This window comes from Pleurodeles waltl, chromosome 1_2 (genome assembly GCF_031143425.1).
Source record: "Pleurodeles waltl isolate 20211129_DDA chromosome 1_2, aPleWal1.hap1.20221129, whole genome shotgun sequence".
NCBI lineage: Eukaryota > Metazoa > Chordata > Amphibia > Caudata > Salamandridae > Pleurodeles > Pleurodeles waltl.
Window position 1 is genome coordinate 453488118 of NC_090437.1, and position 22860 is coordinate 453510977.

General features: G+C 46.7%; 1 protein-coding gene across 1 annotated transcript in view; it reads left to right on the plus strand.

Moving 5' to 3' along the window:
• The first annotated feature begins 418 nt into the window (after positions 1 to 418).
• LOC138254661 (protein SREK1IP1-like) overlaps positions 419 to 22860 on the plus strand; it is a 28099-nt gene continuing 5657 nt past the window's right edge. The window contains exon 1 of the mRNA XM_069205818.1: positions 419 to 575. Within this exon, the coding sequence (XP_069061919.1) occupies positions 419 to 575 (157 nt within the window). The remainder of the gene's footprint in view (positions 576 to 22860) is intronic.

The following is a 22860-nucleotide window of genomic DNA, read 5'->3' on the forward strand; positions in this document are numbered from 1 at the left end:
ACGTCGCAAACCACATACGTGCCTTTTTTTGACTCAATTGGGTCAAAAAGCGGCGCTAACACAACAAAATGTGCAAAGGAGAGCCAAAATGGATCCCAGAAGCTTTGAGAGACCCCAGGAAGAATACAACCGACCAGGAACCAGCCAGGAGGACCCACACAAGACCCAGGAGAGGGAGAAGAAGAAAAGGAAGTGTCAGTTCAGGGCAGAGGAGCAGGAAATACTGGTGAAAGAGGTGACGGAACACCAGCACCAACTTTTTGTCACCTCTAAATTGCCAATTAGAAGGAGAGAGTCTATTTGGCAACAAATTGTTGACAAGATAAACAGTGTGGCAGAAGTACAGAGAATAGTCATTGAGTGCAAGAAATGCTGGCATGACTGCAAGCGCAGGACCAAGGAAAAGATTGTCAGGAACATGACAGCAGCACTGCAGACTGGAGGTGGGAGTCCAGTACCGCAGGATGCCCAGGCCCACATGGAGGAGATGGTGGCAGCCGTCATCCCTCAGGAGATCGTCACAGGGATTCAAGGACAGGACAGCGCAGACTACCAGGAGACAACACAGATGCAGGGTAAGTGGCATGGGGAACTAAAATGCCTAAATGTGAACTGTAAGCGGGGGAGGGACATACCTACTACACAATGCATGTAAGTCATAATATTCAGGAAGTGGAATGGGCAAAGGGGCACGGCACGGGGCATGGGCTTTTCAGAGGAAACCTGGGGCACAGTACAACACTACACCAACAATCTTTGCATTGGGGTATGCTGCCATGCCAAGGATGTTGGAAAGGTAAAGCCAGTCCAGGAGGGTAGGGTACAACATAAAACTCGATTGCTGTCACACGACAGCTGGTATTCTCCCTACATGAACTAGAGCTCAATTAACAGTCTCAGGCCATATCCACAAGTGGAATTTAACATTGACAACAGTTGCCACTACTGCCTCTGCTGTGTGTGCAGGTCAAGTAGCTAATGGCAGCTACATGCCCATGGACAAACACACCCAAATTAGAGGGTTCAGGATGAAAACTTTATCAATCCACTGTAATCAATAAAAATGTGCTAATCCTATCAAATGTGAATGTCCATAGTTGCTACAAACATCAGTCATTGTCATAAACATTATGAGGTACACAGGAGTAATGTCATACCTATGCTACACATGTCAGGGTCCACCCTGAGCCTGGGTCACAATAGCTGTAATGACACCATACAACATCCCAATTGTCATACTGTTCAGACAACAGCATTGATGGGGAGGACATATGTTACCGGCTAGTGAAACACACCTGCACAGTCAGAAGAGGAAATGGAACACTGCTAGGACCATCAGTGTAATTCAATGTAGCGCACATTCCCCAACATCAACATCACACATTAACAATGCTCACATCTGTTTTGTGACATGCCAATGCTATACATAGTATATGCTAGGTCTCAGCAACATATAGCTGGATGTGAAATATCAGAGACTGGGGCAGTTCCAGATTGTTAAGTGTGGTGCAAGTGCCATTAGAACACCCACAGCCAGTGCAAGGCCACAACATGAGAATGGAAGTAGATGGACGGTTGAGTTGTACAATAAGTTGGCAACATACAATTTGGACAGAACCTACACCTAGAGGATGTGACACAGACAATTCCCTAAACTGCCCACACTACATGTGACATGAAGGTGGGACATAGGCCTGGGAGAATGCTAATATTAAAGACAGGAACAATGAACAGGAACCAATATCATGATGTGCGACTAATAGGAACTCAGGAAATTCACATTACAAATGCCACAACACAGACACACTGAGGCCCATATTTATACTCTGTCTGAGTCGAATTTGCATTAAAAGTTTTGACGCAAATTTGGCGCAAACCTTACACCATATTTATACTTTGACGCCAGAGCCCGCGAATGCCAAAATCCCACTGTGTGCGTCATTTTCTGGATGCAGGAAACCGCCTTGCGTTAATGACATGCAAAAGTAGGCGTTCCCATCCAAAAAATGACTTAAACACCCATGCGTTATATTTATCCTACCGCACAAAAAAGACGCACGGCTGGGAGGCGGAGGCGGAAAATGACGCACAGCCCGATTTGCGTAAAAAAATAACGCCTGGGTCAGGGCAAGGGTTAAAATGGGGGAAACACACCACTACTTCAGGAAAACACACAGTAGCAACATCAGAGCACCAAAAGGAAGACATGGAGGTGCAATTCATCCAGCATGCACAAAGACGCAGAGCACAGGACCAACACCAGCAGCTTCCACCACACCAGCAGGGACCCCAAAGGCAACGCAGAAGGCAGGAGAGGATATTCAGGACCACGACAACCCTTCTGGGACTCAGGGAACATGACATCATCCAGAGGTACAGACTAAACTAGCAAGACATTCAGCAGCTGCTGCGCCACATTGAGCCACAGTTGGCACCCAGCTTGCAGACACCCCACATCATTCCACCAGAGAGCAAGCTGCTAGCTGTCCTCCACATGTTGACAAGTGGCTCTTTTCAAACCACTGGTGCCCTGGTTGCCGGGATCTCACAGCACTCATTCTCTGCCTTACTACCAAAGGTATTGGATGCCATCATCTCCCTTACACCCCACCACATCAGCTTCCCCAACACACAGCAGAAGCAGCAGCAGACCAAACAGGGCTTCTACCAAATCAACAGCTTCCCACAAGTGCTTGGTGCCATTGACTGCACATATGTACAGATTGTGCCACCTGCTGCAACCGAGCATCTATACCACGACAGGAAGCACACACACTCCATCAATGGGCAGGCCATTGTCGATCACCAGGGTTTGATCACCAACATTGGGGCAAAGTATCCGAGGGGTGTACATGATTCATTCATCTTCCGTCACTGCACTATCAATCAACACTTCCAGGATTTACGATATGGCAATGGCCTACTTGTTGTTAAGTACAAAAACCCAGTAATATACACACAGCACAGCATCCCTGTAGGACATACAGCACTACATTGACACATGGCCAGGAAGACACTGAGGTTGTGACACTGCTAGTCATGTTTGATATCCTGACCCTATTGGATACACACCTATGGACAAATGATAGATGCAAATAACAACAGATGCCAGTCCATAGACACAAGGGAACAATTTAAAATCACACAGTGACAATGACATGGCCTTAACTGCCACTACAACTTGGAAAATAAATCTTACAATATCACATCAATAACACTCAATCACACACCCTTCCAAACAATACGTACTGTGTAAGGGGTATGCAATGTGTTTCGCTGCAGGTCAAACACCATGACACACATAGCATGATGATGATTACTCCAATGAATGGGACATGGAATCATTGAGGCTGTACCAACATCTCACATCACTCCTGGGCTGACATTGCCCACTACCAATAAACAAGTGGACTGTTCTAAGAACACATATTGATGTGACAATATTAAAAAGTGCACATTGCTACACATATGGATTGAGACAATTACACATATACACAACAGATGTACAGACATATGGACCTTCTGACCCTTAGGCCCATATTTATACTTTTTGATGCAAACCAGCTCCGGCGTTGATTTGTGTCAAAAAATTTACTGCTGTCTAATGCCACTCCTACGCGCTAGGCGGGCACCTTCTTTAAGGATTGACGTTAGCTGGCGTAGGGGAAATGGGGGTTGTGCGTCCAAAAATGGTGCAAGTCAGGTTTGAGTAAAAAATCATGGCTCAAACCGGACTTGCGCCATTTTTTGACACACAACTCCCATTGAAATGACTCCTGTCTTAGCAAAGACAGGAGTCATGCCCCCTTGCCCAATGGCCATGCCCAGGGGACTTCTGTCATTTGGCACAGTGGCATGTAGGGGGGCCAAAATTAGGCTCCCCATGCCACTTAAAAAAAATAAAAAATTATACTTACCTCTACTTATCTGTACTTACCTGGGATGGGTCCGCTCATCCATGGGTGTCCTCCAGGGGTGGGCAAGGGTGGCAGGGGATGTCCCTGAGGGCAGGGAAGGGCACCTCTGGACTGCTTCCATGGTCAGAGACCATAGTAGTGAGCCTACAGGTCCCTTAACGCCTGCCCTCACCCAGGCGTTAAAAAATGGCGTACATCAGGCTGTGAGCTGTTTTTTAAGGCCTGCACCCTCCTGTGCGTCAAAATGACGTGGGAGTATAAATAAGGCCCACACGCCTTAAAGAAATTTTTTGGACGGGAACGCCTATCTTGCATGTCATTAACACAAGGCGGTTTCCCGCATCCAAAAAATGACGCACATGGAGGATTTTTTATGTCCGCGGGGTCGGGCGTCATAGTATAAATATGGGGCAAGATTTACTCTGAATGTGCGTCAAAATTTTTGACCACATTCGGCGCAAACATAGTATAAATATGCCCCTTAAACCTTCAACCCCACAACCAAGTTAGCCAGCTTAACTGGACAAGGTTCAGTAGTGTAGGTACACGTTTGAACATGAGCCAACTCGGTGAGGGCAGATAAATAGGTCTGCATAGAACTTGTAACACATGGGATATTTTTGCATCGTCAATTGTCAACACGTCAGTGCTGCCAAATTATGGAGATGTGTTGTACATTGGCACTTAGCCAGATCAAAGGGCCTCACTGATTTTATTGCATATGTTAAATTGGACGGGATGTCCAGGTCATATAGATGCAAACGTGTTACCACCACTGTGGAATTGATTCTATGTATGGAAGTATCATGTCACCCCCAGTTAAGACACATGGACACCTCTTTCACATGACATAATGCATGGGCTACACAATGTACTGCAAGTCTACAAAAATACAGCTGACATCCGGTCAATCAGCCAAACACCAGTTCAGATAATGAAACATCCCAATGCTGATGGTACATCTTAGAGGCCTAGGATTCCACACAATAACACAAACACAGATGAGACAACACAAGAGAACGACTGCCATGCAAAGTGATAATCATGGTGCAAGCTCCATATTTTTCACTCATTTTCTCTTTCAGCTGATCAGGGGTATGGGATCCAGCCATGGATCATGACCCCATTTGCAAACCCAAGCACTGAAGCACAGCGTGCCTATAATGAGGCACGTAGGAGGACACGCACCATAGTAGAGAGGACCTTTGGCATGCTGAAGTCAATCAATCAAACAAAAAACTTCTTAAGCGCACTACTCACCCGTTAGGGTCTCAAGGTGCTGTGGGGGGGGGGGGCAGGTTGCCGGTTACTGCTCAAAAAGCCATGTCTTGAGGTGATTTCTGAAAGTTAGGAGGTCCTGGGTCTTGCGTAGGCTGGTGGGATGGGAGTTCCAGGTCTTGGTGGCGAGGTGGGAGAAGGATCTGCCGCCAGAGGTGGTGCGTTGGATGCAGGGGACTGTGGCGAGGGCGAGGTCAGCAGAGCGGAGATGTCGAGTTGGTGAGTAGAAGTTTACTCGTTCATTGAGGTAGGCAGGTCCTGTGTTGTGGAGGGCTTTGTGAGCGTGGATGGGGACTTTGAAGATGATCCTTTTGCTGATGGGCAGCCAGTGTAGGGATCTGAGGTGAGTGGAGATGTATTTGTGGCGGGGATGTTGAGGATGAGATGTGCGGCTGCGTTCCGGATTCGCTGGAGTTTTTTCTGAAGCTTGGCTGTGGTCCCAGCGTAGAGGGCATTGCCTTAATCCAGTCTGCTGCTGATGATGGCATGGGTGACCGTTTTTCTTGTTTCTAAACGAATCCATTTGAAAGTTTTGCGTAGCATGCGAAGGGTGTTGAAGCAGGAGGACGTTATGGTGTTGATTTCCTGGGCCATGGAAAAAGATGAGTCTAGGACAATGCCAAGGTTGCGTGCATGGGTGGTGGGTGGTGGGTGTTGGGGGTGGTCCGAGGGTGGTGGGCCACCAGGAGTCATCCCATGCTGTCTTGTTGGGGCTGAAGATGATGATTTCTGTTTTGTTTGAGTTGAGATTGAGGTGGCTTGCTGTCATCCATTTGGCGATGTCGAGGAGTCCGGCGTGCAGGTTTGTCTTGGCGGTGGTTGCGTTCCTGGTGAGGGAGATGATGAGCTGGGTGTCATCTGCGTAAGAGATGATGGTGATTCCGTGGGGGTGGAGGATGTTGGCGATGGGAGCCATGTAGATATTGAAGAGGGTGTGGCTGAAGGAGGATCCTTGGGGGACCCCGCAGATGATATTGGTGGCTGAAGACCGGAAGGGAGGGAGGCAAACTCTTTGGGTTCTTTCGGAGAGGAAGGAGGTGAGCCAGTCCAGGGCCTTGAGTCGGATTCAGCCGTCAAAAAGGCGTGTGCGGAGGGTCTGGTGGTATACAGTGTCGGAGGCTCCGGAGAGGTCTGGGAGGATGAGGGCGACGGTCTCGCCCTTGTCCACTCTGGTCCTGATGTCGTCTGTGCAGGCGATGAGGGCGGTCTCAGTGCTGTGGTTCTTGCGGAATCCAGACTGGGAGGCATTGAGTATGTTGTTTTCTTCTAAGAAGTGAGACAGTTGGGCGCTGACTGTCTTCTCAGAGACCTTTGCAGGGAAGGGGAGAAGGGAGATGGGACGGTAGTTGGTGAGGTCTTCCGGATCTGCTTTGGGTTTTTTGATGAGTGTGTTGACTTCGGCGTGCTTACAGACGTCTGGGAAGGTTGCGGTGTTGAAGGAGCTGTTGATGACGGCGCGAAGCTTGGAAGCGATGATTTGGCTGGCCTTGTTGAAAATGTGGTGGGGGCAGGGGTCTGTGGGGGAGCCTGAGAGGATGGAGTTCATGTTTTTTTCAGTTTCTTCGTCGTTGGTGGGGGTCCAGGTGTGTAGTTGGTTGGTGTGGGAGGGTGCTGTGTTGTTGGTCGTGTCCTTGGTGGTGATGGTGGGTGCTGGTGCTGTGAAGCTGTTGTGTTTCTATGATTTTAAGGTGAAAGTAGTTGGAGAGGGAGTTGCAGAGGTTTTGGGTGTGAGGAGGGCGATGGTGCTGGATTTGGGTTTGTTGAGTTCTTTGATGATGGCAAAGAGTTCCTTGTTGTTGTGTGTGTTGTTGCCTATGCGTTCTTTGTAGGACCGTTCGGTGGTCTGGATGAGTTGGTGATGTTTACGCATGGCTGTTTTGAGGGTGGAGAAATTGCTCATTGAAGGTTCTTAGCGCCAGGCTTTCTCAATTTTACGGCATTCTCGTTTGGAAGTTTGGAGTTCTGTGGTGAACCATGAGGTGGTCTTGAGAGTGCGGGTGTTGTTGTTTCTTTTCAATGGGGCGAGGGAGTCTGCGCAGGTTGTTAGCCATTGTGTGAGGTTGGGGGCAGCAGTGTTGGAGTTGTTGGTGATGGGAGGTGGAGCTTGTGTTAGGTTGGCAATCAGGTGTTCTTTGGTGATCTTGTTCCACTTGTGGTAGGGTGTGGTGTGTTGTTGGTGGTGGGTGGGGGGATTCATGAAGGAGAAGTGGAGGCAGTGGTGGTCAGTCCAGTGAGTTCAGTGGTGTGGGTAAAGGTAACATGGCTGCTGGAGGTGAAAATTGTGTCACGCGTGTGTCCTGCTGAGTGAGTGGGTGAGGTGACCAGTTGCTTGAGGCCGAGGTTCGTGAGATTGTCCAGCAGGGCTGTGGAGTTGCAGTTGTGGGAGCTTTGCAGGTGAAAGGTGAGGTCACCAAGGAGTATGTAGTCTGTGGAGGTGAGGGCGTGGGAGCTGATAGTGTCTGCGATGGCGTCGCAAAATGGGGGGCGGGGTCCTGGTGGTCTGAAAATGAGGGTTTCTCTGAGGGTGGTGTTGGCATTGATATGTATTAGAAAGTGTAGGTATTCTGCGCTGTTTAGGGTATTATTGGTGTTGGTGGTAATTTTTATGGTGTTTTTGTGTACAATGGTGATACCTCCTCCTGGATTGTTTATGCGGTCTCTACGGGTGATTTTGTAAATTTCTGGGATGGCTATGGCTATGTTGGGTTCTGATGATGGGTTCATCCATGTTTCAGTGAGGAAGGCGATGTCAGGGGAGTATGTTGTGAGCAGGTCCCAATGCTCGATGGCGTGTTTGTGGACGGAACGGGTGTTAAGGAGGATGCAGTTCAGGTGGTTGCTGGGGTTAGTGTTATTGTGGTGTGTGTTGGTGTTGTTGGTGTTAGTGTGAGTGCAGAAAAATTGCATGAGTGGCGTGTGAATGGTCCATGTGCGTGCTTGGGGTTGGCTTGGGTGCAAGTGGGGTGCTGGCCTGGGTTGAGGGCATGGAGTTCTGTGGAGGAGTATTGCTGCTTCGGGGGGTCGGACAGCGTGGACCAGGGGGACGGGAGATCGGCGCAGTCCAGGCACGGACGGGCACAGACGGGCTTGCCTCTGGTGTGCCTCTGGCGCGTCAGTGGCGCAGCCGCGCAGCCTCCGCCATTAAGAAGGGGAGGTGGGAGGGAGGAGCAGCTGGGAGGCGGGAGGGAAAAACCAATGGGGTCTCGAGGGGGGTGGGGCCGCAGGGGACGCAGCCACAGGGATTGGAAGAACCGGCAAGAGCCGGCTGGAAAAACAGGCAGAAACGCAGATGGCAGAACGAAACGCAATGGACAAAGGGCACAAAAACAGTCAGAAGCAGTGCAAAAAAAGAAAAACGATATAACAAAAACTAAATGCTAAGCGAAATACAGATACAAATACAAGGTGCAGATTACACTAGATACGCCTACCACTAGGCACCAGGGATGAGGCACAGGGGGGTGCGTGCGGGTGGAGGAGGGCTTAGAACATCCTTCTGGCGGCACATGGCGGGGTCAGGGGCACAGAGGCAGACTGGTGGAGCCAAAGTGGACTCCTGGCCAAAGGCAGGTCAGGGAGTCACAAAGGGCTCCGCGCAGCGGGCGCCATTAAGAAGGGTAGGTGGGAGGGAGGAGCAGCTGGGAGGCGGGAGGGAAAGACCAATGGGGGCTCGAGGGGGGTGGGGCCGCAGGGGACGTAGCGGCAGGGATCAGAAGAACCGGCAAAAGCCGCCTGGAAAAACAGGCAGAAATGCGGATGGCAGAACGAAACGCAATGGACAAAGGGCACAAAAACAATCAGAAGCAGTGCAAAAAACGAAAAAAGATATAATAAAAAGGAAATGCTAAGCCAAATACAGATATAAATACAAGGTGCAGAGTACACTAGATACGCCTACCACTAGGCACCAGGGATGAGGTGCAGGCGGGTGCCTGCGGGTGGAGGAGGGCCTCGAACTTCCTTCTGGTGGCAAACGGCGGGGTCACGGGCACGGAGGCAGGCTGGTGGAGCCAAAGTAGACTCCTGGCCAAAGGCAGGTCAGGGGGTCACACAGGGCTCCACGCAGCGGACGCCACTAAGAAGGGGAGGTGGGGGGAGGAGCAGCTGGGAGGCGGGGGGAGGAGCAGCTGGGAGGTGGGGGGAGGAGCAGCTGGGAGGTGGGAGGGAAAGACCAATGGGGGTATGAGGGGGGCAGGGCCCCAGGGGACGCAGCGGCACAGATCGGAAGAACTGGCAAGAGCCGGCTTTAAAAACAGGCGGAAACGCGGATGGCAGAACAAAACGCAATGGACAAAGGGCACCAAAACAGTCAGAAGCAGTGCAAAAAATTAAAAACGATATAACAAAAATGAAATGCTAAGCGAAATACAGATAAAATACAAGGTGCAAAGTACACTAGATACACCTACCACTAGGCACCAGGGATGAGGCCTCAAACTTCCTCTGTCGGCAAACGGCGGGGTCAGGGGCACGGAGGCAGGCTGGTGGAGCCAAAGTGGACTCCTGGCCAAAGGCAGATTCAGGTGCCTCGACATCACCGGAAGCAGCCTCCTATACTCACCTGAAATGGTGTGCAAGATAATTTTGACCTATGCCATCTTGCACAACATTTGTGTAAGGAGGAACATTCCCCTCTGTGAACCAGACCCACAAATGCCTTAAGAGGAGGAAGAGGAGGCTGTTGTCCATCAACATGAGGGGGGACCATCCAAACACTTCAGCAGGATTGCGTCGGAGACAACACATTGTACAAAACTTCTTTTAACTCTAGTCACCATCACCACTGTCTTACCATATGTCATTGAACACCTAATCTAATCACTAAATCAGGGTCTGGGTAATTATTTATGCATCACATGATCCCTAGGAATCATAATCAGAGTTTAGCCTCATGGAGCATTGCAAATATACAGATTAGGATACTGAAAAAGGCACATCACATTTGATGGGTATGAATGTACACCCAACTTCACACACAGTGTAAATGACATATATCCTGTCCATTTCACATTTGAAGGGCAATATCAGAGTAACACAGCTATGGCACACATCCATGTTGGCAACATGGTTCATTGCAGGATATGGCACACAACTAAGACACCATCAATCATAAGATAAAAAACTGCTTCATACATGAGGCAGTGGATGGGCTATTGCATTGGTAACAGGAATGTATGACCAGACCCTTGACAGCAGTAAGTGTGACATCAGCTATCTTTGCAAGGAGTATGTGTGACAAGAAGTCCATGGAAGCTGCAAATGGATAGCACGAGTGACTTAGGTATGACAAGCATTGCTCACAAGACATGCCCTGCGCATGCCATCCCAGGCTATAAGTCCTGCCACTGCCATGTTTTCAGTCTCTCCCCACCCTTCTATAGGGGGCCGTGTAAATGGACTATTTGTACCCTGATAATCCTTCATCTACACACACCCAGAATCACATTCTGACTCCAGTGTGCTTCCCTCTTGAGTATGGCATGCCATAGTCATAGTTCATCTGTCTGCATGGGCTTCAGGTCCGATAATGCACTGCCTGGTAGCCTGTAGGACCTGTAATCACCTGTCCATTGCTTCCCACGTGAAAGGTACTGTTGGCCGTTTGAACTTGATTCTCACTCTCAGGACTTGTGAGAGACTGAAGCTGCACACATCTGTGAGCACTTCCATGCAGACCAGCAATTTGAACCTGCCCTGCCCTTGCTGCTGCCTGGAACGGCTTAGAAGATGCCATTTTATGTATATCCTTGTTGTGCATTGCCGTATAAATCACTTGTGTAACACAGGCTTTGGGAGATTGTGTAACGTTGCAGCCCACAGCACAAATACAGTTTTCATTGTCCACAGTGTTGTTCCAGCTTTTCCCAGTCAGAGTCTGCTCACTGTGTATTTACCTTGTTCATGTTAGTTCCTGACAGAGCTTCCATCCTGTTAGCCTGATTGGTTCCTGTCTTTGTGTTACCATAAAGGTTCCCTATGGCAACATTTGTCTCATAGTTGCTTTCCATGCCCTCACTTTCATAGGGCATTCACTTTTTTACTGTTAAATAAATATTTAGGTACTCCTTTACAATATGTGTCATAAGCTTGGGGATCAGGGCCTTAGCATGGGTGAACAGTGTCAATTTAGTATTTGCATTTGTGTTCCATCCTGCATCCAAATCCCAATTGAGCTGTCACATTGGCAGCTACACCAAAGCTACTTTGCTAGGAATCTGCCATCCATTGCACACACCACTCAAGATTACTATGGTTCCCAATGTGTTGTTAAGTTTGGATGTATGTTTTCAATCTGTCATACTTTGAGACCAGATTTGGTATTGAGGACACTGTGGTACATCTGCCTGCAGCCTGATGTTCATGTGAACCCTGATAAAGTGAGTGATGGTATAATCTCATGTAGTATAGTATACATAACTCACACCTATCTTTTCTTACATTGTACAGCCAGGTTACGTATTTGTATGTACACTCGTACACATCCATGTTGTATGGTGTGTGTGATGAAAAATGTGAGTCAAATGTCACATACCTAAAGATTGACTGGAAGAAAAATTTAAAGACAATGATTTTCTGCTTAGATATCCCTTGAAGAAGACTTATTCTGTCCAACACAGCATTATACTATAATGTTTCTATTTACTTCAGATTTAACCCTCAGTAAGGGCAGATCATGGTACAATCCAGACCACAGTGCATAGTTATCAGTCCACAATCTTTCAGGGCAGTTGCATTGACATCTTTGAGAGTCTGCTGGCTGATGTTTGTCAGCTCGTCATCCATGTCATAAGTTGGTGGTGCCATACTTGGAGGGGGAGGTACAGGGGCTGCTGTCAGTGGTCCAGGAGCTGAGGATGTTGATGGACCTGCAGTGGTGGCTGTCATCCTTACTGTCACCTGGGTCGTAGTGGTAGTGCTGGTGGTGGTGGCTGTTGTGGACACAGATGGGCCCCCTTGGGCAAATGCCCTCAACACCTCTGAGGCTCTTTAATGGCGATAACGTTGTGCCATGTGGCGGAACCCCGACTCTACATCCAGAATCTGGCGGTAACGCATCGACCTCCGATGAAATTCACAGATCTGGTTGGCATCCATATTGGCTGCTGTTAAAAAGATAAAGCCAAACATTAGTTACATCATTGTGTGATACAGCTACTGATGAGAATCAGAAAATACATCTAATGTAGCTGAAACAGGCCATATAACCGTACAGATCATAGATTCTCCCTGAGGAAGTACATGCCAACGCAGCCTACATATGTCCTATCTAACAGCAGAGCAATGCTCAAAAAGATGTGTACATACTTAATTGCTCTAAATATCATTGTTCTGCCATTAGTCACATAACAAATGCTGCAAGTCCTCCACATGTGACAGGCCAACCAATGACTATCTTCTGGATGACAATCAAGGGCCACAGGATCTGTGATTTGTAAATGGAATTGCCAGGATGGTATGCAGTTGCTAATCAAGAGTGGTATCCTAGGTTGGGACAAATGAATTACAAATTTACATGTCTGTTTACTACACTTGGATCCTCACACCTAGGTACACATATTTCATAACCCTAAGCCTGTGCTTCAGGGGGGGATGGACAAGCAACACATGCTTTCAAACATCAAGGACAGCCGGGCAGCTTTGGACAGCTGTACTTGGGTTTAATCAGTCCACCACACATAAGGAGGGTGTCCAACTAGGATAGACAAAAACATTGGACAATTCCATCCACATTTATGTTTGTAATTGCAGAAAATTGTCAACATCATTTGATACCAACAATACCTGTCCTACAACAAGCAGATAGATGCAAGCACCCATCTGGGCATGAGCTGCATGCACACCTATGACATTGTACTCAAGTGACACATACACGTAGTAGAACATGTGGAGTTAGATGCTGCTAGGAAGTCAAACATACAGTCTAACATGTTAATTAGTGAATAGGGAGGCTCAAGTCTGTGGGTAATACTATGGCATCCCTATTCTGTGAGATTCAGGGCATGACTTGCTGACTAAATCATGAAAATTGCCTTCTCCAAATTTTTATTTACAAGAAATGTAACAACAAATGTCACCCTATTCACATGACCATGTCTACAGGGCTGTACTACAATCCCAAAATATGACTCTATGCCTCTGATTGTCCAACTCAACTATGGGAAAAAAAGTCAGACTCCAGTCAAGTTACATATCAGATAATGTGCCAGCACATCATACCTTGCTATGTGTCCAACACACAGGAGTCAATCACACAACAGCTGCAAACACAACACAGAACTGAAATATCAACACTTACTGGATATGTCTGGATCCACAAATCGAGCCACTTCTCCAATTGTGTAAGGGGCAGGTCCACCTGTAAAGCATGGAAGGGTGAAATGTGCTCAATGTCTGTGCACAGTACAACACTTTCAAGTAAAATTACTGTGTGTGACATTATATCTGAAAGTCAATCCCCTCAGACATGATGATACTCCAACATACATACCACTGAAAACATGTATAGACCCTGTCACTCCAGTGAGTGATACAGACACATATGCACACATGCAGTGGCCCTAACTATCATGTGGTGACAAACATGATCCCTCAATTGGTTGCAGACTCATTTATAGAGTGTACTCCATTTCATCATTTGTTGTAATGAGAGACATGCAAAGCCACATTCCTGGTGCACTGCAGTACCAGTCACTCAGGTATTGTGGCTTGTGCATCAAGGGACAATCAGTTACTGTGTGATGCTCTTGTGGCTTGAGTTAAGCTCATGAGTTATTATGCTTTCTATGGTCCCTTAAATGTGGGCCTGTGTTGTGTGTAGGTTACACATGCTACATTTACAGTGTCCCCAGAGCCACATATGCCCCCATGACACCATAATGGCAGGGATCCTATGCGTTACTTGATGACAATCTGACGCCAAACATGGATTTGCCACTTATTGAAATTAATAAAACAAATAAATATATGCTGACAGTGTATATTGTGGTCATCCATGACAGAATGCATGGGCACAGGTGTAGTCCTTGCACCTGAAATGTGTCACTCATTGCCCTGTGTACCCATATTGGGCATTGGAATTCACAGTTAGCCACATTTATCATCTTACATTTGTCAAGTTGGGAGATCAGCAGGTATACAGCAAACTGACACTGTCCCATTATTGAAACGTGGTTTACCAAATGTCCTATTGTGTTAATCATGATGATGTAGGTTTGAATTTGTATGTACCTTTGGAATGGCAGCAGTCACAGGAATGCTGGTCTTCTGATCTTAGCATACACCCATGTCTGTGGTAGCACTCATACTGGGAACTTAGCTATTGTACATATGCTGCACTAGATCAGCAGGGGTGTACCAAACATAAACTAGCAAAGTATTTGGGAACTTTATATGTATGATGGAATTGCTCAGGGGTCCCTTGCACAACATCATGCAAGTAATACATTGTGACCATGCATTCCCCAACTTCCGGTATCCCATGATGACCCAATAACTTATGAGAAGTGCATGGCTATAAAGCAACACAGATGGCAAATGCATCAGCTCTCTTCCAGCTATTGTGCCCAAGGCCAAATTAAAAGACACAGGTACAATGAACAGAGGGCCAGGGATATTTGTTATCCCTCAATCATGTTTTATGCTACAGCTATGGAAAATAGCACCAAACATTTAGATATGAACCCGTGTGCAGTACTTTGGCATCCATTCCTAATTTAATTGTGGTACAACCAAGTCAAACTATCAGCCTAAGACATCACCTGATGTTAGGAAGGAATTTGTACGTATGGGCCAGAACACAGTTCAGACATGTATTCAAAATAATTGGGGAAAACATTTATTCCTTGCTTTAGCTTGTAAAAAACATCTCTTTCCTGGTACACTCACAGACCATGGATGAAACATATGTTTGAGCCGCATTACCATCATCTATTGACGTGAAAGCAGCACTAATTTACAAGATCAAGTTGTGTTTTGTAAGTTTGTGCAGCTGTTGCATCAACAAATGACGGTGATGTGTAGCAATTATTTTATAACTCAGGGCCACTGTATGTTTAACTTGCATTCCACGTGTCTATAAACATTCCCTGCAGCATATCAACAAATCTGCTACTGTCACTACAGAGCATTTAAATGTGCACATTACTTTGAATTGTACTCACCAACAGGGCCCCCAATCACAACACCCAGGTGGTCCAGCAGGTCTTCAGTTGGTGGTCATTGCGCGGTGTGTTAAAAATGCAACGCAGATGATACAGCACCTTGGACCACCTGATCCTCCTCGCCTCCGTGTGATACCCCTGTATCACCCTGCCACCTGCTTCAATAATCAGGGGGAGGACGTGGCACACCAGCCAAATGAATGCCCCCAGCTCCTCCTCACCCATTCTCCCCAGACGTGGCCTACCCAACATGACAGAAATATTAGTACAAATAAAGGGTACAGAGGAAAATAAAGGGAAAGGAGGGAGGAAAATTAAAGTAAAGTAACCCACAAACAGTCCAACTATCCCCAAGCTAACAATACCCACTACAGACTCCCAACAGTACAAAGACAAAATTAGACACCAAATAAGACAAATACACACTTACAATGAACAACTGAGACAATTACAAATAAAACAGATGACAAATAGGATGGCACACAGGAGACAAAAAAACAAATTGGACAGACAAAACTCTCAGCACAGCCACACAGTCTAGAAAAATCACAGACTACAAAGTGAAAGAGAAAGTACACCCACTGTACCATTTCAGTAAACAGGATATCCTATTACATCACTTCCTGCCTCAAATGCGGTGCGTTTTTATTATGATGCATCAACATTTTATGACGCTTACAGTCTGTGCGTAATTTTTTTTTACGCAAATGCTTAAAAATTACCCCGCATCGATAGTTCCAAATATTTTGCTTTGGTAACCAATTTCATGGGGTACAGTGTAGGAGTTACCGCTCGGGGCCAATGGATGTATAATGGCTGCAAGCGTCATTTTTCAATGCATTTGAGGCGATTTTTGGCACATATGCGTCTTTTTTGACCTGCTTGCGTCAAAATATATGTCTTTTACTTTGTTTGTGTCATTTTTCACATTTTTAAAGTACATGACAGTTGTAACTGTACAGAGATGGGCTGTTTGCACCTGCATTGTGTATTCCAGTGTTTGGGCACATGTAGCAGATCACACTACTGTGGACCATGATACTCATGTTGTTGTACCGGATGATCACTCTTCACTGACGCAATAGATACCCAAACTTTTTTAATACAAATTAGTATTACCCAGTTTAAGCAAGTTGTGTGTCAATAGAGGACAGCAAGGCTATGAAACTTAATACATTAACTCATTGCCTGGGTGTCAATGTCTGTGAATTGGCTATTTCAATTTTTGTTGGGCCTATGTGTGAACGTCACAAAACGTGCTTTCATTAATGTGCTTGTATGCATGTGTTGTAAATGTGGATAACCTTCACAAACTATTCAGTGTAGATATGAGTCAGGATATGTGTTTGTCATACACGTAGCATCTAATGCTGTGTGAACTGCACTGACTTTTGACACAATGCATCTCCCATGACAAACTATGCACAGGATAGATAGAGGACGGTTGATAACGGCAATGAGTAAGCCATCACATGTACAAGAATGTTGGATACCACATCCTTGTAACTTGCTTGTATACTAGCCATGAGTCAGTCATTTGAAAATGCTATATAGGTACAGTGTTTGTGGCACAGAGTCGGAAAACAATCCAAAAATGTAATTTCACTTCACAGTATGAGTCCTATATATGACCTATGTTTCTTGTGTGGCAGTGGAGGACCAGCAGACCAAGCTGCATGTGTTCACATATTTTCAGTGGTTAATTGCATAAATGTGTCCAGTTCAAGTGTGTGGCCATGTGTACCCGGTGTCATTATTGTCCTCCATGTTGTCACTGTTACGTGCATGTCTACTCATGAGTCTGTGGATCCATTACCTGCATTAACAGAGTATCCTTCAAAGCAGAATTGACTGAAAGCCAAAGGGGAATTGACAACACAGGTGGGGATATTTGAGCTATGGCACTGCAGAAGTTTTATGAGGCAGACAACAGGGTAACCTTGGTGTGCTCACAAACATAATGGATCAGTAAATAGAACCCAGCAGCTTTCATCACAACATTTGTGCACAGGGTGGTATTGTAAATTCCCACTGGAACAGGGTACATCAGTGCCTCTGTGCTGATTAATCTCAGAGCTAGTCACCACCAACCACCATCATCATTGGGTTGCATTCAATGTGAATCTGTGTGTGGAACGTCAGGGCACAAACATGTTTTGTCCATTCATGCACATTAGCAAACGTTGTTTTTTGTGCTGGAGGCACCATTCCCAATCCATGCATACAGCCATAGTACATTGTCGCTGTTTGTCACTCATGCATACATGAAACACATGCAAGGGATAGTGCCGGGATTAGGCTATTTGAATACATGTCCCAGACCTTGATACCATATGTAAACTGTTTAAACTATACAATATATTTGTGGATTCATCGTAGACCCACCAGACACAATACCCCAGGAGGAAAGTGAGAGCATGGAAAGCAACTATGAAAGAAATGTAGCCACAGGGAACCTCCATGGTAACACAAAGACAGGTAACAATCAGTATGCACACTCTGTCAGGAACTAACATGAACAAGGCAAATCCACAGTGAGCAGACTCAGGGGGTCATTCCGACCCTGGCGGTTCATGACCGCCAGGGCCGGGGACCACGGAAGCACCGCCAACAGGCTGGCGGTGCTTCCAGGGCCATTCTGACCGCGGCGGTAAAGCCACGGTCAGACAAGGGGAACCAGCGGTTTCCCGCCGGTTTTCCCCTGGCCCAGGGAATCCTCCATGGCGGCGCTGCTTGCAGCGCCGCCATGGGGATTCCGACCCCCTTCCCGCCACCCTGTTTCTGGCGGTTTTCACCGCCAGAAACAGGATGGCGGGAACGGGTGTCGTGGGGCCCCTGGGGGCCACTGCACTGCCCATGCCATTGGCATGGGCAGTGCAGGGGCCCCCTAACAGGGCCCCATAAAGATTTTCACTGTCTGCTTTGCAAACAGTGAAAATCGCGACAGGTGCCACTGCACCCATCGCACCCCTGCAACTCCGCCGGCTCCATTCGGAGCCGGCTTCCTTGTTGCAGGGTCTTTCCCGCTGGGCCGGCGGGCGCCCTTTTGGCGGTCGCCCGCCGGCCCAGCGGGAAAGTCGGAATGACCCTCGCGGTCTTCCGACGGGGTTACTTTGGCAGACGGCCTCCGCCGCCCGCCAAAGTCAGAATGACCCCCTCAGACTGGGAAAAGCCTGAACAACACTGTGGAAAATTAAAACTGGGTTTGTGCTGTCGGCTGCAACGTTACACAATAACCCAAGGGCTGTGTTACACAAGTGGTTTATACGGCTATGCACAATAAGGATATACATAAAATGCCAGCTTCTAAGCAGTTCCAGGCAGCAGCAATGGCAGTGCAGATTCAAATGGCTGGTCTGCATGGAAGTGCTCACAGGTGTGTGCAGCTTCAGTCTCTCACAAGTCCTGTAGGGGAGAATCAAGTTCAAAGGGCCAACAGTACCTTTCACATGGGAAGCAAGGGACAGGTGATTACAGGTCCTACAGACTACCAGGCAGTGCATTTTGTGATATGCAGTCCATGCAGTCAGATGAACTAGGACTATGGCAGCCATACTAAAGAGGGAAGCACACTGGATTCAGAATGTGAGTCTGGGTGTATGTAGATGATGATCAGGGTACAAATACTCCTGTTACAGGGACACCTAGAGAAGGGTGGGGAGGAACTGAATAAATGACTGTGACAAAACTTATAACCTGGGATGGCATGCATAGAGCATGTCTTGTGAGCAATGCTTGTCATACTTGGGGCACTTGTTCTATCCATTTGCAGCTTACATGGACTTCTTGTCACACATGCTCCTTGCAGAGACAGCTGATGTCACACTTACTGCTGTCAAGGGTGTGGTCATACATTCCTGTTACTAATGCAATTCCAAATCCACTGCCCCATGTATGAAGCAAGTGTTTTACTTGTGATTGATGGTGTCTTAGTTGTGCGCCATATGCTGCAATGAACCATGTTGTCAACATGGATGTGTCCCATAGTTGTGCTACTCTGACATTGCCCTTCAAATGTGAATTGAACACCACATATGTCATTTATACTGTGTGTGAAGTTGGGTGTACATTCATATCCAACAAATGTGATATGGATTTTTCAGTATCCTAATCTGTATTACTGCACCACTCCATGAGGCTAAACTCAGATTGTGATTCCTATGGATCATGTGATGCATAAATAATTACCTGAGACCATGATTTGGTGATTAGATTAGGTGTTTAATGAGACATGGTAAGAAAGTGGTGATGGTGACTATAGTTAAAAGAAGTTTTGTACAATGTGTTGTCTCTCGCAATCCTGCAGCAGTGTTTGGGTGGTGCCCCTCATGTTGATGGAGAGCATCCTCCTCTTCCTCTTCATAAGGCATTTGTGGGTCTGGTTCATAGAGGGGAATGTTCCTCCTTACACATATATTGTGCAGAATGGCACAGGTCAGAATGATCTTGCAGACCATTTCCGGTGAATATAAGTGGCTGCCTCCGGTGATGTTAAGGCACCTGAATCTTGACTTCAGGATGCCAAAGGTCCTCTCTACTATGGTGCATGTCCTCTGATGTGCCTCATTATAGGCACGCTCTGCTGCAGTGCTTGGGTTTGCAAATGGGGTCATGATCCATGGCTGGATCTCATACCCCTGATCAGCTGAAAGAGAAAATGAGTGAACATTTTTGATGGAGCTTGTACCATGATTATCACTTTGCATGGCAGTTGTTATCTTGTGTTGTCTGTGACTTATCTGTGTTTGTGGTATATGTGGAATCCTAGGCTTCTAAGATGTACCATCAGAATTGGGTTGTTTTATTATCTGAACTGGTGTTTGGCTGATTGACCGGATGTCAGCGGTATTTTTGTAGACTTGCAATACATTGTGTACTCCCATGCATTATGTCATGTGAAAGAGGTGTCCATGTGTCTTAACTGGGGGTGACATGATACTTCCATATCCAGAATCAATTCCACAGTGGTGGTAACAGAGTTGCATCTATATGGCCTGGACTTCCCACTCAATTTAACATATGCAATCGAATTTGTTAAACATCAGTGAGGCCCTTTGATTTGGCTAGATGACAATGTACAACACATCTCCATAAGTTGGCAGCACTGAAGTGTTGACAATTGACAATGCACAAACATCCCATGTGTGACAAGTTCTATGCAAACCTATTTTTCTGACCTCACCGAGTTGGCTCATGTCCAAACGTGTACCTACACTACTGTACCTGGTCCACATAATGTGGCTAACTTGGTTGTGGGGGTGAAGGTTTAATTTTAAGAAGGTCCATATGCCTGTACATCTGTTGTGTATATGTGTAATTGTCTCAATCCGTATGTGTAGCAATGTGAACTTTGCAATATTGTCACATCAATATGTGTTTTTAGCACAGTCCACTTGCTTATTGGTAGTGGGCAATGGCAGCCCAGGAGTGATGTGAGATGTTGGTACAGCCTCAATGATTCCATGTCCCATTCATTAGAGTCATCATCATCATGCTATGTGTGTCATGGTGTTTGACCTGCAGCGAAACACATTGCATACCCCTTACACAGTACATATTGTTTGGAAGGGTGTGTGATTGTGTGTTACTGATGTGATGTTGGAAGATTCATCTTCCAAGTTGTACTGGCAGTTAAGGCCATGTCATTGTCACTGTGTGATTTTAAACTGGTCCCTTGTGTCTCTGGAGTGGCATCTGTTGTTACTTGCATCTGTCAGTTGTCCATAGGTGTGTATCCCATTGGGACAGGATATCAGACATGACTAGCAGTGTCACAACCTCAGTGTCTTCCTGGCCATGTGTCAATGTAGTGGAGTATGTGTTGTATGTTCTACAGGGTTGCTGTGCTGTGCGTATATAACTGGGTTTCTGTTCTTACCAACAAGTAGGCCACTTCCATATCGTCCATCCTAGAATTGTTGATTGATGGTGCTGTTGCAGAAGATGAATGAATCATGTACACTATCAGGATACTTTGCCACAATGTTGGTGATCAAACCAGGTCATCCACAATGGCCTGCACATTGATGGAGTGTGTGTGCTTCCTGTTGTGGTATAGATGCTCAGTTGCAGCAGGCGGCACAATCCGTACATGTGTGCAGTCAATGGCACCAAGCACGTGTGGGAAGCCGTTGATTTGGTAGAAGCCTTGTTTGGTCTCCTGCTGCTTCAGCTGTGTGTGGGGAAGCTGATGTAGCGGGGTGTGAGGGAGATGATGGCATACAGTACCTTGGGTAGGAAGGCAGAGAATGATGACTGTGAGATACCAGCAACCAGGACACCAGTGGTTTGAAAAAAGCCACTTGTCAACATGTGGAGGACAGCTAGCAGCTTGGTCTCTGGTGGAATGATGTGGGGTGTCTGCAAGCAGGGTGCCAACTGTGGCTCAATGTGGCGCAGCAGCTGCTGAATGGCTTGCCAGTTTAGTCTGCACCTCTGGATGATGTCATGTTCCCTGAGGCCCAGAAGGGTTGGCCTGGTACGGAAAATCCTCTCCTGCCTTGGGGTCCCTGCTAGTGTGGTGGAAGCTGCTGCTGTTGGTCCTGTGCCCTGCGTCTTCGTGCATGCTGGATGAATAGCACCTCCATGTCTTCCTTTTGGAGCTCTGCTGTTGCTTCTGTGTGTTTTCCTTAAGTACTGGTGTGTTTGCCCCATTTTAATGCTTGACCTGACCCAGGCATTATTTTTTCACGCAAATCGGGCTGTGCACCATTTTCCGACTCCGCCTCCCAGCCATGAGGAATTTGTGCGCGGTAGGATAAATATGGTGCACGGGTGTTTAAGTAATTTATTTGGCCGGGAACGCCTACCTTGCATGTCATTAATGCAAGGCGGTTTCACGCATCCAGAAAATGACGCACACAGTGGAATTTTGCCATTCTCGGGGTCGAGTGTCAAAGTATAAATATGGTGTTAGGTTTGCGCCAAAAAAATTTATGCAAATTCAGCGCAGACAGAGTATAAATATGCCCCTAAGTGTCATATCCTCCCATGTGCCCGTCAGTGCCACATAGCACTCATTCGTGTTGTGCTATACCTTATGGCATGTGAGTGTGACTGATTTTTTAATTAGGATCCCCACACTGGTAGAGTTGGTAGTATTACTAGCATGTGTCCTCAGTACATAACCAAATCTGTCCAATGATTTGTAATAATTACTTAGGAGGTGCGTTTCTTGTAACAATACAATATCTGGTGCATGATGTTTTGAGTATTGGAGATCTAATGTACATTTAATTTGCTGCCAAGTCCATTAACGTTCCATGACCACATGGTTAGCCTCTAAGTTGGATTATGTGTCATAATTGAAGTAACATGCTAAACGTGTGATCACCATTCCTTGAATTTTCCCCCACCATCTCTTTTGACATCTGATCTTGCCCCTGAAAAATTCAGATAACACATTCTTTGCCAAACAGTTGACTCTGTGCCTGAACAATAGTAATGCCAATACGATCAGTTTTACATTTCCCATCAACTCCCCCTCCCAGCAACCCTGCAGTATG